Below are 16,480 nucleotides of genomic sequence, written 5' to 3' on the forward strand. Positions count from 1 at the left end.
AGCTGGGGGCTGGAGCCACAGCACATGTCTGCCACCCCCTGATCTATAAGGAGGTTTCTTGAGAACGGGCTGTTTGGGAAAACCCTAGGATGCCAAACCCATTTGAATGGATGTGCTACAAGTACAGGCCAGAACCATGGTTTGTGCAACTAAGTCCTCTTGGTCAGTGCACTGAGTCACAGTAGATCCTCACTGCCTCTTCCCTACTCCAGAAACAGGACAACGTCTTTGAGTGGGGGACACCTGCTCCTCTCAGGGAATAGGTTCTTTTGCTTGAACCCCAGTTTTCTCATCCACAAAATAGAGAGGCTGATGCTGATGCTCCTCCACCTTTAGGGTTTTTTGGAGACCCCATCATGGTATTGCTTATGCAGAGTATTAAATACATCACTTGCCCAAGTCACTGTCTCCTTCCCTGGCATGTGGTCAAACCTGGTTTACATGCTCACGCTAAGGCACCTGCCCTGTGTGTTCCTGCTCCGACATCTGTCCTAACCTCCCCTTAGCTTTGACACAGCTGCAGGAGGCACAGGGTCCCTCTCTCAGGCCACCCCCACTACCCACAGCCCTGCAGTGCAGCCCCTGGGGAGAGGGGTGTGGTTCAGCGCAGTTGCACACAAGCAGGGAGCTTTGACTGCTGGGAGAGTGAAGCCGTCCTCCCCAGGGGAAGGCCAGCTTTTATTGGGTAGACTGTGCTAAGGCAATTAGGAGCTGCTGTTAAAGTGGTAGGGGGTGAAGTTCTCCCAAACCTGGGAGCTGCCTTGGTGCCAGGCAGGCCACGGGGCCTTGTTCTGCCCCGTGTTTCTCAGCTCCCTGCCTTTGCTTCTGCCACCTTTTCTTCCGGTCCCATGCTTGAGTGCATCCGCAGGACTTGGGCTTTCCCAATGTACTCTGGGGAAGGAGAGAGAGCAGTCAGGACAGGAGCAGCAGGAAGCAGACTCCTTCCCGCGGGACCCCCACACCATGTGTGAGAATGGACCAGAGGCTCAAGCTGGGTTTCTGTTCTCAGCTCTTCTGGAGACCTGGGACAAGTTGATTCCATCCTCAGAGCCTCATCATCCTCCCACCCCAACCAAGGCAGGGTACTCAGAACCCAATCAAGGCTCCATCAGGGACATCTGTCCTCTTCCCTCCCCTCCCACCCTGCCTCTGCCTTCAACCTAAGTCACTAGGAAGATTGCAGTCGGCCCCTCTCTGGTCTCCCTCACCCCTTTGTGCCCCTGCCCTCCAGTCCATGCTTACAGAGCAACCAGAGGGGGTACTCAGCCCTGCTTCTAACCCCCAGACACTTTCTGCCTGAAACCACACCTGTCTCATGGCATCTCTTACCATGCATCTCTTGGCCGGTTTGCTGTCCACCCACAAGCAGGTGGAGCTTTGCTAGTGGGCCCTCCCCGGGTCCAGGAGCCCTCCTTGTTGGGTGAGACTCAGTGGAATGAGTAGGCTCCTTGGGCAGGGGCCCATTGCCAAGTGGCCAAGGAATCCAGTTACAACAGTCCTCAGGGAGCCCAAAGGGTGAGCCCCTGTGCGGAGTCTTACCTGGCTTTTCGCTTTTTGGTAGAGGTGGCGTCTTCATCTTCTTTAAAGACTGACTAAAACCAAAGAGAAAGTGGAGGCCTGAAATGTCAAGCTGGAAAGCCACTGCCACCGGGGGTGTGTGTGTGGCAGGGGAATGGGGATGGTGGTGCAGGTGCTGTCCATAAGCAAGAGCTCCCTGCATCCTACTCCCTGGACAGCCAGCATGCTGTTGTCTATGGTTGAACGCTAGGGGCCTCCCTGTGTCACCCTGACAGGATCTAGCCTATGGACTGCATTGGCTGTCGCCCACCCTTCTCCCCAGGAAGTAAGGTCCTTAAGCTGTTCCCGCAGCTGTAGAGAATGGCCAAAGCCACAGCCTCTTGCTTACCCCACTGGCTTCTGGCAGACAGGGGGAGAACATGCCCACCTCTTACACAGCCATGGGCAATGCTCCCCTCTGTTGAATTTGGGTTCTGTATTTCCCCGATGCCTTTTTTTTTTTTTAAAAAAAAAAGGATTTATTTTTATCTGAAAGTCAGATTTCCAGAGAGAAGGAGATACAGGGAGGAAGATCTTCCCTCTGCTGGTTCATTCCCTAAATAGCTGCAATGGCTGGAGCTGAGCCAATCCTAAGCCAGCAGCCAGGAGCTTCTTCTGGGTCTCCCACGTGAGTGCACAGTCCCAAGGCTTTGGACCATCCTCGATTGTTTTCCCAGGTCAAAGCAGAGAGCTGGGTGGGAAGTGGAGCAACTGGGACATGAACTGGCACCCATATGGGATCCCAGCAAGTGCAAGGAGAGGATTTAGCCGCTAGGCCATCACCCTTAGCCCTCCTCTATCCCTTTTACATCTCCCCCTTCTCAGAGGCCATTTTCCCCATCAAAGTCTCTTAGAGGGGGATTTGAGGCAAGGTAAAACAGAGGCTTAGCTGGGGTCACAATGATGCTGCCTTTCTCTCCATGCCATTCTTCCTCTGGTCACTCAGAGTGACAGACAGACAAGTGCAAGGTCAGAGGGAGAGCCTGTGCTTTTGGCAAAACTAAGCTCTCCTCCCTGACTCCCCTTCTCACCCAGCCTATGCATTTCTCATGGTTCCAACCACCTGAGACTTCACACTCCCTGATGTGTGTGCCTTCCTGTCTGCCACACCCTCAACCTCCTCCCGTCCTCCCCAAGTTGTCAGAAGTCTCAGGCCAGCTGCTGATAATGCAGAGTCCCTGCTTGCCCCCTCCTCTACAGAGCTAGGCTCAATGGAATCTGAATTTGCAGCAAGCCCCCAACTGAGCAGGTGGTTTGAACACTCCTCTCCAAGCCTCTGTGTCCTCCTCTGTCAGATGGAGGTGGTACTGCCTCTGTGGGAGATCACAAGGCCTAGACATATGCAAAGTCCCCAGTAAGTTCACACCAACACAGCGGCTGCTTGGTGCTACCAGCTGTGCAAATTGCAGACTCAGGTTCCCCAATTTACCATCAATCTCTTTCTCCCCTACCTTCCTCGGCAATCAATATTAGTGTGAAAATCCTCGGCCCGCCTCATGTAGCATTCCTTCTCTACCTGTGTCCTCCCATCCACCACAAGTGTCTCAGAGGGAACTTATCCAGTAGTCTTGCCACCATGGGCATGGCAGGTGGCCAGTCTGATGGGCAGTGTGGGCACTCACACAACATGGGCACAACAGGAAGATCCCTGGACAAAGCTCTGTCAACCCTAGCTCTGGCCAACGTCATCTCCTTTCTCTGGGCCCCAGTGGCATCCCCTGGGTGGACATGGGAGGGAGTAGTTCCAAGAGGAGGCCGGCAGCTGAGGGTCATAGAGCCCACCTGGAGTGCGGCAGCTGCTGCTTCTCCTGAGGTGGTGGCTCCTGGACTTCTTGCAGCTGGTGCAGCAGTTTTTCTGCCGGAATGGAGACCAGAGGCTGAGGGAGGAGCTGGGCCACTGCCGTCTGCAGCAGTCCTAGAGCCAGGTCTTTCTCTGAAAGCAGAACCCCAGGCAGAGTTCTCAGCTGCCTCTTGGACAGCAGTAAAGGTGAGGCAGCAGAGTCTCCAGCTCTGGCCCAAGCCAGGCTAAGCACAGCTTTCTCTAAGCATCCCAAATTCTGTCCATTTGCTCTCCTGGTACATGTGTGCAAGTTGTCCCTCTCCTATTGCACAAATACTTGTGTGCCTTTTCTTCAGCCCCATCCTGCCCACCACACACCCCTTGGCCATCTCTGGGAAGTCTGTTGGGGATGGGCTCTCCTCTTCCTCTCTCCCTTCACTCCCTTCCTCCTCCTCTCTCCCCTCTGCCTTCTCCAGTTAGTTTCCTGGCTGTCTCCACTCTTCCCCTTCACTCCACTCAGTGTCCCAACGTGCGCCTGCTTGTGTTTTCATGTACATCCCCGTGTCTGTCTGGACCACGTGTATCTGTGCATTTTCCACTATGGTTTGAGCAGGGCCAGTACAGAGGAAGGGTCCCCTCCAATGAGCAGGATGCATCCTTTGCCAAAGACTCATGGAGAGGAAAGCAGTATTGTTGTCCAGCTGAAAAGGCCTATTTCAAGGCCTCTCGCCTCTCCCAAAAGAGGACACTGAGCCATATCTGACTCCACAGAGCCAGGGAACAAGGGCTGGATGTTGGCAGTCCCTGTGCGGAAAGGAGACCATGCAGTTGTGTCCTCACCCTTGGGGGGAGCGTAGAGTAGCCAGAACTGGATAGCGCTCAGTGAGTCTGTCTGCAAGATCTGACAAAGCAGCTCCAGGACCTACAGGCAGGGGGACAGAGGACAGACTGGGTCAGTGAGACCAGATGGTGAGTGTTCCAGCTGGGAGCAAAGGCCTACATGGGCTCCAGGGGCGCTGAAGGGCCCATCCCTCACAGGTGACACCCCAGAGCCACAGGCTGGCTAGGCAAATTCCTCCCAACAGGGCCTCAGCCTCCCCCTGTGCATGGTATTTTGCACTCAACAGAGGGCTTTGCTGCATAGCAGTCCTTTAGGAAGATTCTCCACTTCTCCTTGGACAAGGAGGAATCTGGCCTTTGAGCAAAGATGCCCAACAGGGAGACAGTAGGTCCTTCATCCCTGGAGCTGTTTGGGTTAGCTATCTCCCAGGACCTCTCTGGGGGAAGGTGGTCAGAGCTGGCCAATCATCCCCACCCCCTGTCCTGACACTCCCGAGACACACACCAAGTCTCAAGTGACTGGGTCCTTGTGGAAATTTCAGGAACCCCTCGGGACTCCCTACCCTGGAGTGCCCAGAACCTGGCAATGTCAGCCAAGAGGCAGGGACACCCCAGTGGGCAGCCTGGAGCTCAGGGCGGGCAGCTCCCACTGCCAACAGCTGCGTGTGGGGCTCCCTCCTGTCCTCTTGGCGCCTGGCCGTATCCTTCTCATCCTCTGACGTCTTGGCCACTGCAAGCCTCAACTTCCCCTGCGCTCTCCAGTCAAGCAGCATCAGGAAAAGGTCCAGCTCCATCTCAGGTGGGTTATGGGGGCTCCCTAGGCCAGGCTTCTTAGGGCACCTGTGGCGGACTGAAGTTGGGGCCCATGGTGGAAGGAACCCCCTGGAGTCCTAGGAAAGCAGGACCCTCTCAGTGCTTGGCAATCAGTCCCCCCAAGGGGCTTGGCTGACCCCAGCAGGGTTCTGACTCCTTGGAAGAGCCAGAGCTGGATCTGGCATCTCCCCAGGCCTCTGCCTGCTTGGGTGTCCACACTCAACCCCCAGGTATCCACCTGTTACAGGAATCCCCCCACCCTGATTGGCCCCATACCCTTCTCCATTCTCTGCATCTGATTTACCTGCCCTGTGCCCCCTCCCCACAGGACCTAAGAACCTAATTCCTGGTGAAGTGAGGCTGTCCTATGTTGGAGAAAGCACTGCATTATAGCCCCTGGCTGTGCTCTTCTTTCTCTGGGCTTGGTGGGAACATCACCTGGCAGGGCCTCATCCTCCCCATCTGTGATCTGTGGAATGGGCCTCCCATCTCTGTTCCCTGGAGAGTTCACTAATGCCTAACAGCATGGCTCCTAAGAGGCTACAGAGTTGCTCACCATTCCTGGAGGACCAACTGGAGCAAGGCATGGGCTTGTCTCATGCCTAGAGTAGGTGGGCTGTGTGCTGTGCTGAAGCAAGGGTCCAACTCTTCTGAGGGTATGAGAAGCCAGGCTTGCAGGGTGTAGCAGCCTGCATCTCCCTACACCTGGACCCCAAATGCCAGGCAGATCTATGATGGTATTATACACAAGCTTCCAGTGTGGACAGGTTGTAGGATGAAAGCTGCAACAAGTTCACACCAATGTGGGCTGGGGTTTGCTGTCTCCCCGCGAGTTTCTGGTACCTGTCCCTCCTCTGGAGGAGCACCTGCTGATGTGATGCATTTGGGAGTCAGGGAGCAAGACAAGTGCTAAGCTCACCAGCAGATCTTGATCCTGCAGGAGGAAGCTCTGTCTTCCTCCATCTCTGCCCACAGGACGGCTCCGCTGGCGGGAGCTGCGACGGCCAACAGCACGCACGGAAGCCGGGATGAGCCTCCCAGTGTCAGCTGAATACATGGCCCCCTGTTCCCGCAGAGGCTCTTCCTTCTGCTGGGACACAAGCAACTGGACACTCCAGGCAGTGAGCAAGAGGGGAGGGAGGAGGTGGGAAGGAGGCTGGGTCACACAGCCAGGGCATCGTTGAACCTCAGCCCCATGGCAGTGCCAAGCACCTAGGAAATCATTCAGCACCCCCTTTGCTAAGTCCCTTCTTTAGCACCCCTGTCTGGCCACTCTCCACCCCCTTATACTGTAGCAAGCATGCTGAAAACAAACAATTTCAACTCTCCAGGGTTCTTCCTTCTTGAACCCTGTTTCCACATGCTCCCTGGTAGGTACTCCTTTCAGCCCTTCCTCCTTTCCATCAAGAGATGTAAAAATCAGCACCCTACACCAAAGGCCTGCCTCTGACCTTCATTCCTAGCTCTGCAGCCCCAGTCCTGCCTCAGGGCACAAGCTTGAAGCCTCCTGACCTTGCAGTTCTACTCAAGACTGGTGAGATCCTTTCTCCCATGTTAAAGACAGGAAAACTGAAACTCAGTGGGTGCACAGTGAGCTGCAACAGGGATGAGAAGCCTGGCCTCTGCCTCTCCACTCTGCTTGCCCAAGACCCAAAGCATGAGCAGACTCTGGAGCAAAGGGCCAGGCCTGTCCCAGTGCCAACTCGAAGCCTCTTCAAGCTCCGTCCCTATGGTCTTGGTGGTTTGACCAAACAGGCCACGCCCATCCCCTCATCATGGATGAAACTCTTGAGTGATTCTGCACTCCTTGTGAGATCAGATACTAAGCTAAACTGATACATTAAAAGCAGGCACTTTTTCCTTACATTCAAAGCCAGCACCTTCCTGCCTTCTCCCTAGCAGGCCCACAGATGTCCTGTGTTTGGGGCTCCAGAGCCATTGTGCCTCCCCACCCACCTACAAAACTCCCCCAACCTTGCATCTTGCCACTTCTCCATGACCTCTCCCTGGTTCCTCCATCTGAAGGTGTACCTGCTCTCCTATGCACCCTGGACATGACCCTCCTCCAGGTGTTGCCACTTGTCAGCCCCCTCCATTCCAGGGCAACAGTAGAGTTTTGAAGGTCCCAGCATGGGAGGGCTTGGTGAGCAAGGGGGCACACCTACCTCTTTGGTCTTCAGCTCATTCTCCTTGGTGAAAGTGGCCACCCGGGAAGATAGCTCCTTCAGCTCCCTCTTCCAGGCCTCTGGGAGGAGGAGACAAGATCCTGCCAATGGAATCTAGAGCCCTGCTCCCTTGCCTGTAGCATCAGGGCTAGAGGGTCAGGGCTAGGTAGGGCAGACTCCCCCCATTCCTGGCCTGCCCTAGCAAAAGGGGAATGGTGTCCTTGAGGGAGAAGAATTAGGAATCATACAGCTTCTCTCCAGGAGGGTTTGAACCATTGTCCTGCCTGTGGTATTACCCACGAGGCACTAGCAAGAACTCAGCTATCTGTGCCATGGTTCACGTGGCTTACTCTAGCTTCACCCCTCTCAGGTACCTAAAGTCAGGTCTGAAATTCAAACACTAGGCCCACATGAGTCATCAAGCTCCTAACCTACTTCCTGGAGAAGCTGGCAAAGGGCCCTGAAGACAGCCTTCCAAACTCAGCCCTGCACTGGCTGCCCAACCCCTTCCCTGGCATCTGTCCTGTCCCTATCCCCACTGAGAGAGAGACAGGTAAAGTCTCCAGAAGACTGTGCCAGCCTTTGGCTAACTGACCCATTGGCCAGCTCCCTAGCATGTGACTTAATTAAACATGTAAACCTCATTTCTGTCTAACTGGAAGTCATGACTCTTGCCAAAATTGACTTGTCCCCTTCTAATTACCTGCTTGCTATTACCCCCCGCCCCCCCCAAGCACTTGCAGTCCCAACAGGGTTGGGTTTGTGGATGGGGTTGAGGGTGGGAACAATGGGAGTGTTGTCTTCAGGCCTCCCCCTCCCATGAGGGCCTTTCCCTCGTCGGGGCTCCCAGCACCTGCCATGTGGGGCAGATGTTAGGAAGAGGGGTGAGTCCCATAGTGGTGGAGCTCAAGTACCCACCAGAAGGAAGCTGGGGGTTCCGGTTGGACTGGGGGTCTCCAATGGGGGCAGAGATGGTGGGCATCCCCAGCAGACAGTGAGATACGGGCATGGACTCAGGCAAGGGCATCTGAGAGAACTCGTCTTTGACGACACAAACAGGCTTCCCAGTGAGATCTGCAAAGGGTGACAGGTTGTGGAATGAGAAGCATGGGCAATCAGGAGCTCCAGGAGGCTGGAAAAATGTCGGGGATAGGGAGTGAGGACAGAGCCCTGGCTCCACTTCCTCCTATCACCACCACCAGCCCAGAGATGGTCAGAGCAAGCCACTCTAACCACCTGGACCAGCCATCACAACACCCAAGGGAAACTGAGAATGGAAGTACCTGCTTGGGGGTCACACAAGGACTTGTCCCTTTGCTTCCTGAGGTCCTGCAGGTTTCCCAGGACAGGACAATGAATTGCACACTGGAGCATACCTGTGAGCACTTAAGCAGCCAAGGACCAGACTGTTGGGTCAGAAAGTCCCAGTGTGTGACAGCAGGGACCTGGTCTGGCAGCCCCAGGGCCGAGGGCCCTTGCGCCCAGAGTCTTTCTGGGTAACAGGTGATTCTGGATGATTAATCTGTGAGCAAGTAGGTCCTTCCTGAAATTCTTGCTGGGGGACCCAGGGCCCCCCTCTGCCAGCCTCTCCTAGCTCAATGGTCTCTGCACATAATGTTGGCTATCTGGGCCTGGCCTGTGGGCCAGGTTTCCTCTCTTGAATCCCCAAGGACCCTGTCTGATCCCCTGCAGGTACACCACAAGAAACATCACCACTCCTGGAGGGACTCTCACAAAGTTCTTGGAAAATGTAATTCAAGGTATGAGCTTAGGGAACAGCTTTGTGGCTTGGGAGGTTCAGCCACCACTTATTATGCTGGCATCCCACATTGAAGCACCAGTTTGAGTCCTGGTTGCTCTGCTTCTGATGTAGCTCCCTTGTAGCTCTCTGTTAATGCACCCTACCATGCATGTGGAAGATCTGGATGGAGTTTCTGTCCTCTGGGTCAGCATGACCCTGTCCTGGCTGTTGTAGCTATTGATCCCCCTTCTCCCCTTTTCCATCTCCTTCCCTGCCACTCTGCCTTTCAGATAAATCTTTAAAGTATGACTTTCTCTTGGTGCAAATTTTTTTTTAATTCCTTGCATAGTTTTTTTTTTTTTGGTTTTTTTTTTTTGCTTTGCTTTTACAATATGCACTTTCTACATATTATACGAGGGGTTTTTTTGGACCAAAACGAACTCATGCTTTTTAAAAAACTATTTATGTGAGAGGCAGAGAGAAAAAAAGAAGTGTGAGAGTGAACGTCATCATTGATTTACTCTCCAGCTGGGGCTGGGTCAGGCTGAAGAAACTGGGAGCGGAGGTCCCAGTCCTGGTCTCCCATGTGGGTGGCAGAGTCCCAACGACCTGTGCCGTCACTGCTGCCCATCTGGGTGTGCCCTGGAGGAAGCAGCAGTCAGGAACTGGCACCAGAAATCAAGCTGTATGTAAGATGAGAGTTCTTTGATGTTGGATGCAGCAATTTAACTACCAGGTTAAATGCCTGGCCCAACTCTTAACTTTTAATTCTGTTTTATGAACTTCTAGAATTTTATTTCTGTCTTTTCCCCAAATCTCAGTACCTGTAAAAGGCATCTCACCTTTCATATCTCCACATCCTGATGCCACTCCTTCCCCCACCCCTTATCTTGCCCTGGTGTAGTGGAGGCTTCTTGGTCTTGTCAGACTCAGTTCCAGTGGCCTTAGTCAAGAGCCTGGCAGAGCAGCCTGGGCCCTGGGCTCTGCATGTTGAATCAGTCGCTGTGTGCTGTGCGCTTTAGCTCCTAAGCAGGGTCTGGACCAAGGTCACAGCCTCTCCCACTGCTTTCAGAGTTGGAGCCCAGAGGCTGAGTTATCTTATTCAAATATCTCCCTTCTGTCACTTCCATGCTCACGACCACCTAGTGGCTCCATCTGACTCAGGGAGGTGCCTTCCTGGTGACAACAGCAGCCCGTGAAGCCCCTTGACTGGGCCCAGTTGCCTCCCAATGTTGTCTGCTTTCCACCTCTCCTCTCTCTTTGCCCCTGTTCTGGCCTCAGCGTCTTCACATTGCTGATGATTGGCCCGGATCTTTGTCCCCGAGTGTACACATAGTTCCTGCATTCTCTTAGGTTAAGTCTTTGCTTCAATGTCACACCATTGGTTGCGTCTTTCCACTGACCACTTGTTAAGAACAGTGATTCCCCACTTCTGCACTCTTGGCCCCAACACCTAATGTATTTCCCTTGGGAGACCAGCTCTCACAGGGCAGCAATGTGTGTGTCCTGTTCTCTGTCACCCCCAGGGCATGGCACCCTCAGTGAACACTGGCTGGGTGGCTGGGCCCATAGACAGAAGGCCTAGGTTCCAGAATAGAGCAGAGCTGGTGTGTAACAAGGGAGAGAATTCCTGTAGTGAGGGGAAGCCATGATCTGCCCTTGGAGCCTGTGCCTTTTCCCCTGACCCCTGACGTGGAGTCCTGTCTGACTACCTGGTGGCTCTGCATCCTTGGTCAGGCCCCATACTCTCTGGCCTCAGCCTGGGAGTGACGGCTGTGCTTGCTACTTCCTTTTCAGTTCTCAGCAGCAATTCTTGATAGCCCCATGCCCAGCCCCCACCCAGCCAGGCCCAGGCTAACCCGGTCCTACCTTGGATGTGGGTCACGTGCTGGGGATGAGGGTGGTGTCGGGAGAAGAAGGAATGGTGGCTCAGCTGGCCAAAACGGTAGGAGCCCGGGGTTTGGGGCTTGGAGGTTGTCACCGGCTCTGGGGTTAGCTCAAAATCCACGATGCCTGGGATCACCAGCTCTCTCTGCGGCCCTCCGTCCCCTTGGCTCTGGGGCCTGTGGCCTTTCTTCTCAGGTTTCAGCTCAGCCTTGGGACTGAAGGAAAGAGTTTAAAAGAGGGGCATGCAGTCTGCTCTGCTCCCTCTCCTCCCACCCCTCTGTTCCTCCTGCCTCCAACAGCAGTGCCAGCCTGCATTGGAGCGCCACGCTTTTCTCGCAGTCCAGACCCCTGCGAGTCTTGGTTTTGCTGGGCAGGGAGCTGGGAGCTACAACAGGAACTCTGGTAGAATTGCCAGGGCCCTGCTTGCTCCCATAGAGCACATCTAAAAGCAGAAACACAAGCACAGACCCACCTACTCCTCTGAACATCTGGCATGGGGCAACATACCCTTAAATAGGGCCCCTGGCCCCCAGCCAGGGCGTCCCCCAAGCCAAAGCATTGGCAGCTCTGCAGAAGCTAGCCACGGGTTGTCACCCTGCTGTTGCACGCTCCCAAGCTCAGCGTCCAGGGACCAGAGCTGGAGCCAAGGTCAGATCAAGCCAATAGGTCTCTTACCCCAGGGTCCCCTCCCAGGAGAAGCAGAGCCAAGGCTGTTAGCACCATGAGGCTACAGGTGAATGTCCAGCCCTGGCTGGATTCCCCCATAGAATACCCATCTCCATTGTTCTGTCCCCTCCCTTCACCCTGCCTTGTACCCTGGAGGAAGAGGTAGAGGCCAGTCCGCTTGAGCAAGGATGCAGTGGTGGGCTGCTCTTGCCCTGGGGCCTGATGGCACCACCTGCCTGGTGGCTTTTTGTACTCCCTTCTGGTGGCCCTGGCTGGAAAGAGCCCCTCTGCAGGAATACAGGTGGACTCTGGATATGCTAAGCAGGGCATGCTGCCCCTGGACCCTCTGAGGACTTCGCTGGCTGGCCCCCAGAGTTTCCTGCTCCAGTCTTGATTCGTCTCTAGAGAGTCTGGGACTTAAAGAAATAAAAGCAAATCTTCTCTGTAAATTGCACTTGGCTGGCTTCCCCTACCCCCAGCGAACAGAGCACACTGCTTCTAGAAAAGCCCCAGCACACCTGTGCCCTGTGCTTCTGCCCCATGTCCCTGCTTGAGTCCTCTGCCCTTCTCAGAGGGGTCTGCCCAGTTGGCAGGCAGGGCAAAGCAAGAAAGAATTATTTCTTTGGAGTCCCTTGTTGCTAAAATTCCCCATGGCCAGCCCCCCACATCTTCTACCTTGCTGGCTGACACCTCCCTACCCTCTGCTGTCCCCTCCCTTCCCCCCACCCCCCGCTGCCGCTATGTGCTGTCTCAGTTTATAGAGTAGGTATGGGGTCTCACCTTGGCAGCGGATGTTCAGCCAGCTGAGCCGTCACTTCCATAGCCATTGTAGGGTTTCTGTTGCTGTATGGCACAGCACAGGTAGCACTAGTGTTGAAGGCGTCAAACAGGAAGCAGATGCTTTGTGGGAACAAAGGGTGAGCGCTTGTAAAATCGAACGTCGGCATGCTGTATGCCAGGTATGAGAGAATCTTTTGCAGATAATGCACAGGATTTTTTTTTAATATTCCCACCAACTTGATTCAAGTACAGTAAACACTGTACAAACCAAATTCCCAACGGCAGTAGAGTATGTAAGTTGCAGTACCTTCAGACAATGTGCTCTTTAATTGCTATGAAAACACATAAACCACAGCTGCACACAGCCTCAGGGATGAATCCTACAAATACAATGTGAAGTCATGAGGGGTAATTTCCAGAGAATTACAAAGCATAAGAACCCAGCACGGTGGCTTGGTGACCATAGTCCTCATCTTAAACGCGCCAGGATCCCATACGGGTACCAGTTCTAATCCTGGCAGTCCCATTTCCCATCCCTACTTGTGGCCTGAGAAAGCAGTTGAGGATGGTCCAAAGCCTTGGGACCCTGCACCCACGTGGGTGACCCTGAAGAAATTCCTGGCTCCTGGCTTCGGATCGGCTCAGCTCCAGCCGTTGCGGTCACTTGGAGAGTGAACCATCAGACAGATCTTCCTCTCTGTCTCTCCTCCTCTGTGTATATCTGACTTTCCAATAAAAATAAATCAATCTTTTTAAAAATAGAAAAAAATTTAAAAAATAAAAGTTCAGGGGCTGGTGTGAGGTGCAGAACATTAAGCTGCCATCTGTGATGGTGGGGTGTAAGTTCAGATTCTCTGCTGCTCTGCTTCTGATCCACTAATGTGCCTGGGAAGGCAATAGAAGATGGCCCATGTACCTGGGCCCCTGCCATCCACATGGGAGACCTCATGGTTTCAACCTGATCCAGTGCTGAAATACATGAGAACCGAATGCAAGGGGGTCTCTGGCAGCCAGGTGGGAGACCCGGACTGAGTCCCTGGTTCCTGGCTTCGGCTTGGTTATTTGGGGTATTGTAGGTATTTGTAGGTGTGAATTCACAGATAGGAACCCTGTGTCTTCCTCTCTGCTTTTCAAATAAAACCTGTAAAAACAAACTACCCAAGAACTGTGGTCAATCTATTTATGTAACTGAAGTGCTAGGGATGGCATTGGGATAGGGAAAGGATGCACTTGGAGACTTAATCCCCAGAGTCACAGAATCTACAGGCCCACCCCCTTGCCCAGTGCCAGTCCGGGGAGGATGCGGTAGGTCACTTTTGTGGGAGATGAGGAAAGAGGAGATGCCTACTGAGGTTAAACAGCCAGGTCCCTTATCTTCCTCTAAAAGCAATCAGATGAGCTGCCTCCTCAACAAGCTTGGAGCATCCTTAAGAACAGTGCAGTCCTAGGGTATCTGATGCTACAGCCTTCTGGGTAGGGCATCTGCAATCCCCAAATCTGCCTGCTGACAGGAAAAGGCCTTTTTTTTTTTTTTTTAGAACAGAGACTTTCAAATGCTTTCATCTACTGCCACAATCATGATCTGGTTCACACATGTGTGTGCACTTGTGTGTAAATGTGACGCTGCGACAAGACAATCCTGATTGCAGAACTTACCTGTGGTACGTGGGGCTGATGCCTGACAAGGATCTGATAAGTCAGCCGTGAGTCACAGCCCGCAGCTTCTGTGTAGAGGTCAGCAGGACTCCAAATGCCAGGCCTGCCTCCTCCCCGGAGCAGGACAGACAGGTCTCCACTGCCCTCTGCCCCTGTCCTACCCCACCTCTGTCCCTGGGCCACCAGCCAGCCAGACACAAGGGTTCCCAAGGCTCCCACCAATCCAGCTCAGAACTTTCCCTCCCACGGTCACCTGTCTGGGCCTTCTCCTGGAGTTGGACCTGGTTCTGGGTTCTACGTCCTCCCAAGAAACCCTTGGACTTACCAAGGAGGGTGGCTTGTGGACAAGAAACCCCTGCTGCCAGGGGACAAACCAGGAGGCAGGCTTATGGGCTCTGTGGCAAGCCTGGCTGCTTTGTGATCCCACTGAGCTGGCGGTTGCTAAGTTACTTCTCCTTACAACCACAGGACTGTTCCCCGGCACCCCCTCTCCCTCACCCACTCACCTCCCCAGGTCTCTGTCCCCTCCTTGAGGGCAGGCAGGACATGCCAAGGGCCTCAGCTCCTTTTAAACGTCCTACCCCTGCCTCCCCAGCAGCACCTGTAGTAGGAATGAGGGGCAGGAGAAGGACGTAGGGCTGGATTCTCCCAGTGAGCAGCAGATGGATAGAGAGAACTGATCGAAGATGATTCTGGGGCTGGAGCCCAGCTTTGTCGGCACTGTGCCCTGTGCAGGGCTTGGCCTTCCTATGTTCTGTTCCTGCGGATGGATGTTCAGGGACTGTTTCCTAGAGAGGAGAACCCTCAACAGCATGGGAGTTCCCCTGGGCCCTGACATCTTTTAGATGCTATCACCTTCGTAAGCTGCTTGGACTGCCACAGACGCAGGATGGTGGTAAGAATCTTTGGTTCAAATCCCTGCCATTCTTCTTTACTGTGTGGCCTCAGACAACTCACTTGACCTCTGAATCCCAGTTCCTTTATCTTTGAAATGAAGATAGTATTTGCCCTTATTCTCACAGGATTAAAGGGCATATTAAGTGAGAGATTACACATCTTAGTGTTTAGAACTGTGCCTGGTACCAAGTAGGATCACTTGCTGATATCATCCCCTTTGGGGACTGGCATTGTGGAACAGTGAGTTAAGCTGCTGCTGGCAATACCAGTATCCTGTATGGGAGCACCAGTTTGGGTCCCAGTTGATCCAGTTCCAATCTGGTTTCTTGCTAATGTGCCTGGGAAAGCATCAGAAGTCTTTGAGCCTCTGCCACCCACATAGAGAGGTGGATGAAACTCCCAGGTCTTGGCTTCCTCTTGGCATAGTCCTAGATGTGGGCATTTGGAGAGTGGAAGAATGGATGGAAGAGTCTCTTTCTTTCTCTCTCCCTCTCCTTTTCTCCCCCTTACCCTCATCACTCTTCCCTTCAAAACAGTAAATACATTTTAAAAGTATTTTAAAAGTCTCCAAGGCATTCAGATGGAAATAGAGTCATTTGGAACTAGCACAGTGGCTCAACCAACTAGTCCTCTACCTACAAGCGCTGGCATCCCATATGGGCATTGATTTTTTTTCCTGGCTGCTCCGCTTCCCATCCAGCTCCCTGCTTATGGCCTGAGAAAAGAGCAAAAGGATGGCTCAAAACCTTGGACCCCTGCATGCTTGACGGACCAGGAGGCTCTTGGCTTTGGGTCAGCTCAGCTCTAGCTGTTGCAGCTATTTGGGGATTGAAGCAGTAGAAGGAAGATCTGTCTCTCATTCTCTCTGTTAATCTGCCTTTCAATGAAAATAAATAAATCTTAAATAAAGTAGTTCTGGGTTCCAGAAACAGGCCTAGAAAGGAAAAACAATTTGGAGCCAGTGTTCTGATCGCCCATTAAGCTGCCATCTGCAGTACTGCCATCCCATGTCAGAGTGCTGGTTCAAGTCCTGGCTGTTCCACTTCTGATTACATTATTTGTGATCATGTGCCTGGAAAAGGAGTGGATGCTGGCCCAAGTGCTTGGGTTCTTGTACCTAGGTGGGAGAGAGGAATGGAGTTCCTGGCTCCTGGCTTCAGTCTGGCCCAGTCCCAGCTGCTGTGGCTATTTGTGGAGTAAATCAGTGAATTAATGATCTCTCTCTTTTTTTCTCTCCCTCTATCTATTTGTCTCTCAAATGAGACATTACCTCCTCTGGGCCAGTAAAACAGGGTACTCTGCCTTACTTCTGGGTTGTTTGAAGGACAAGGGAAGTAAGGTGCCTGGTCGTGTGTCTGGTCCCATAAAGAAGCTCAAACAGGTGGATTGTGATCATTGTTCCTGCTGTGAACTTGATGGAATAGGATCACAAAGTCGGGTCCTTAGTCTGAGAGCTTTCTTGGGTAACTCGCTTTATTTCTTTGAAGCTCAACTTGAATGGCTGTCGGACAAGACAGGGCTTGTTCTTGACCCCTGTGGTGACTGACCTCAGAGGTCCGAGAGGTGCAAGCAGCTCTGCAAATGATGGAAAACTTTGCAGACAGTGCTTGGTGCTTGGTGCTTTGCTGGGAGGGAGGTTAGTGTTCTCCTAGCTGAGACTGCATCTCAGGGGTTGTCTCAGGCAGGGTCTCTGAGGTC

General features: G+C 53.3%; 1 protein-coding gene across 2 annotated transcripts; it reads right to left on the bottom strand.

The window, feature by feature from the left end:
* Positions 1-805: 805 nt before the first annotated feature.
* TBATA (thymus, brain and testes associated) lies at positions 806-12,276 on the bottom strand. 2 transcript variants are annotated; one of them, XM_040976084.1, is made up of 9 exons: positions 12,230-12,276; positions 10,766-10,998; positions 8,074-8,229; positions 7,156-7,235; positions 5,910-6,095; positions 4,178-4,259; positions 3,340-3,490; positions 1,540-1,592; positions 806-891 (listed from the first exon to the last, which is right to left on the bottom strand). In XM_040976084.1, exons 1-9 carry the CDS (start codon positions 12,274-12,276, stop codon positions 806-808), a joined length of 1,074 nt encoding a protein of 357 aa, XP_040832018.1. The 2 variants fall into 2 exon arrangements, with proteins under 2 accessions (XP_040832018.1, XP_040832019.1); XM_040976085.1 differs by having other exon boundaries at positions 5,910-6,080; positions 7,150-7,235.
* Positions 12,277-16,480: the final 4,204 nt, after the last annotated feature.

Source organism: Ochotona curzoniae, unplaced genomic scaffold (assembly GCF_017591425.1).
Source record: "Ochotona curzoniae isolate NIBS_2020 unplaced genomic scaffold, NIBS_Ocur_1.0 contig_2692, whole genome shotgun sequence".
Classification (NCBI taxonomy): Eukaryota; Metazoa; Chordata; class Mammalia; order Lagomorpha; family Ochotonidae; genus Ochotona; species Ochotona curzoniae.

Coding starts and splice junctions, on each gene's coding strand:
- TBATA (XM_040976084.1), bottom strand. CDS start 12,276: ATGGCTATGGAAGTGACGGCTCAGCTGGCTGAACATCCGCTGCCAAG. Junction 8,230..10,765: donor GCACGTGACCCACATCCAAG/GTAGGACCGGGT, acceptor CACCCTTTGCAG/ATCTCACTGGGAAGCCTGTT. Junction 1,593..3,339: donor CAGCAGCTGCCGCACTCCAG/GTGGGCTCTATG, acceptor CTTTGGTTTTAG/TCAGTCTTTAAAGAAGATGA.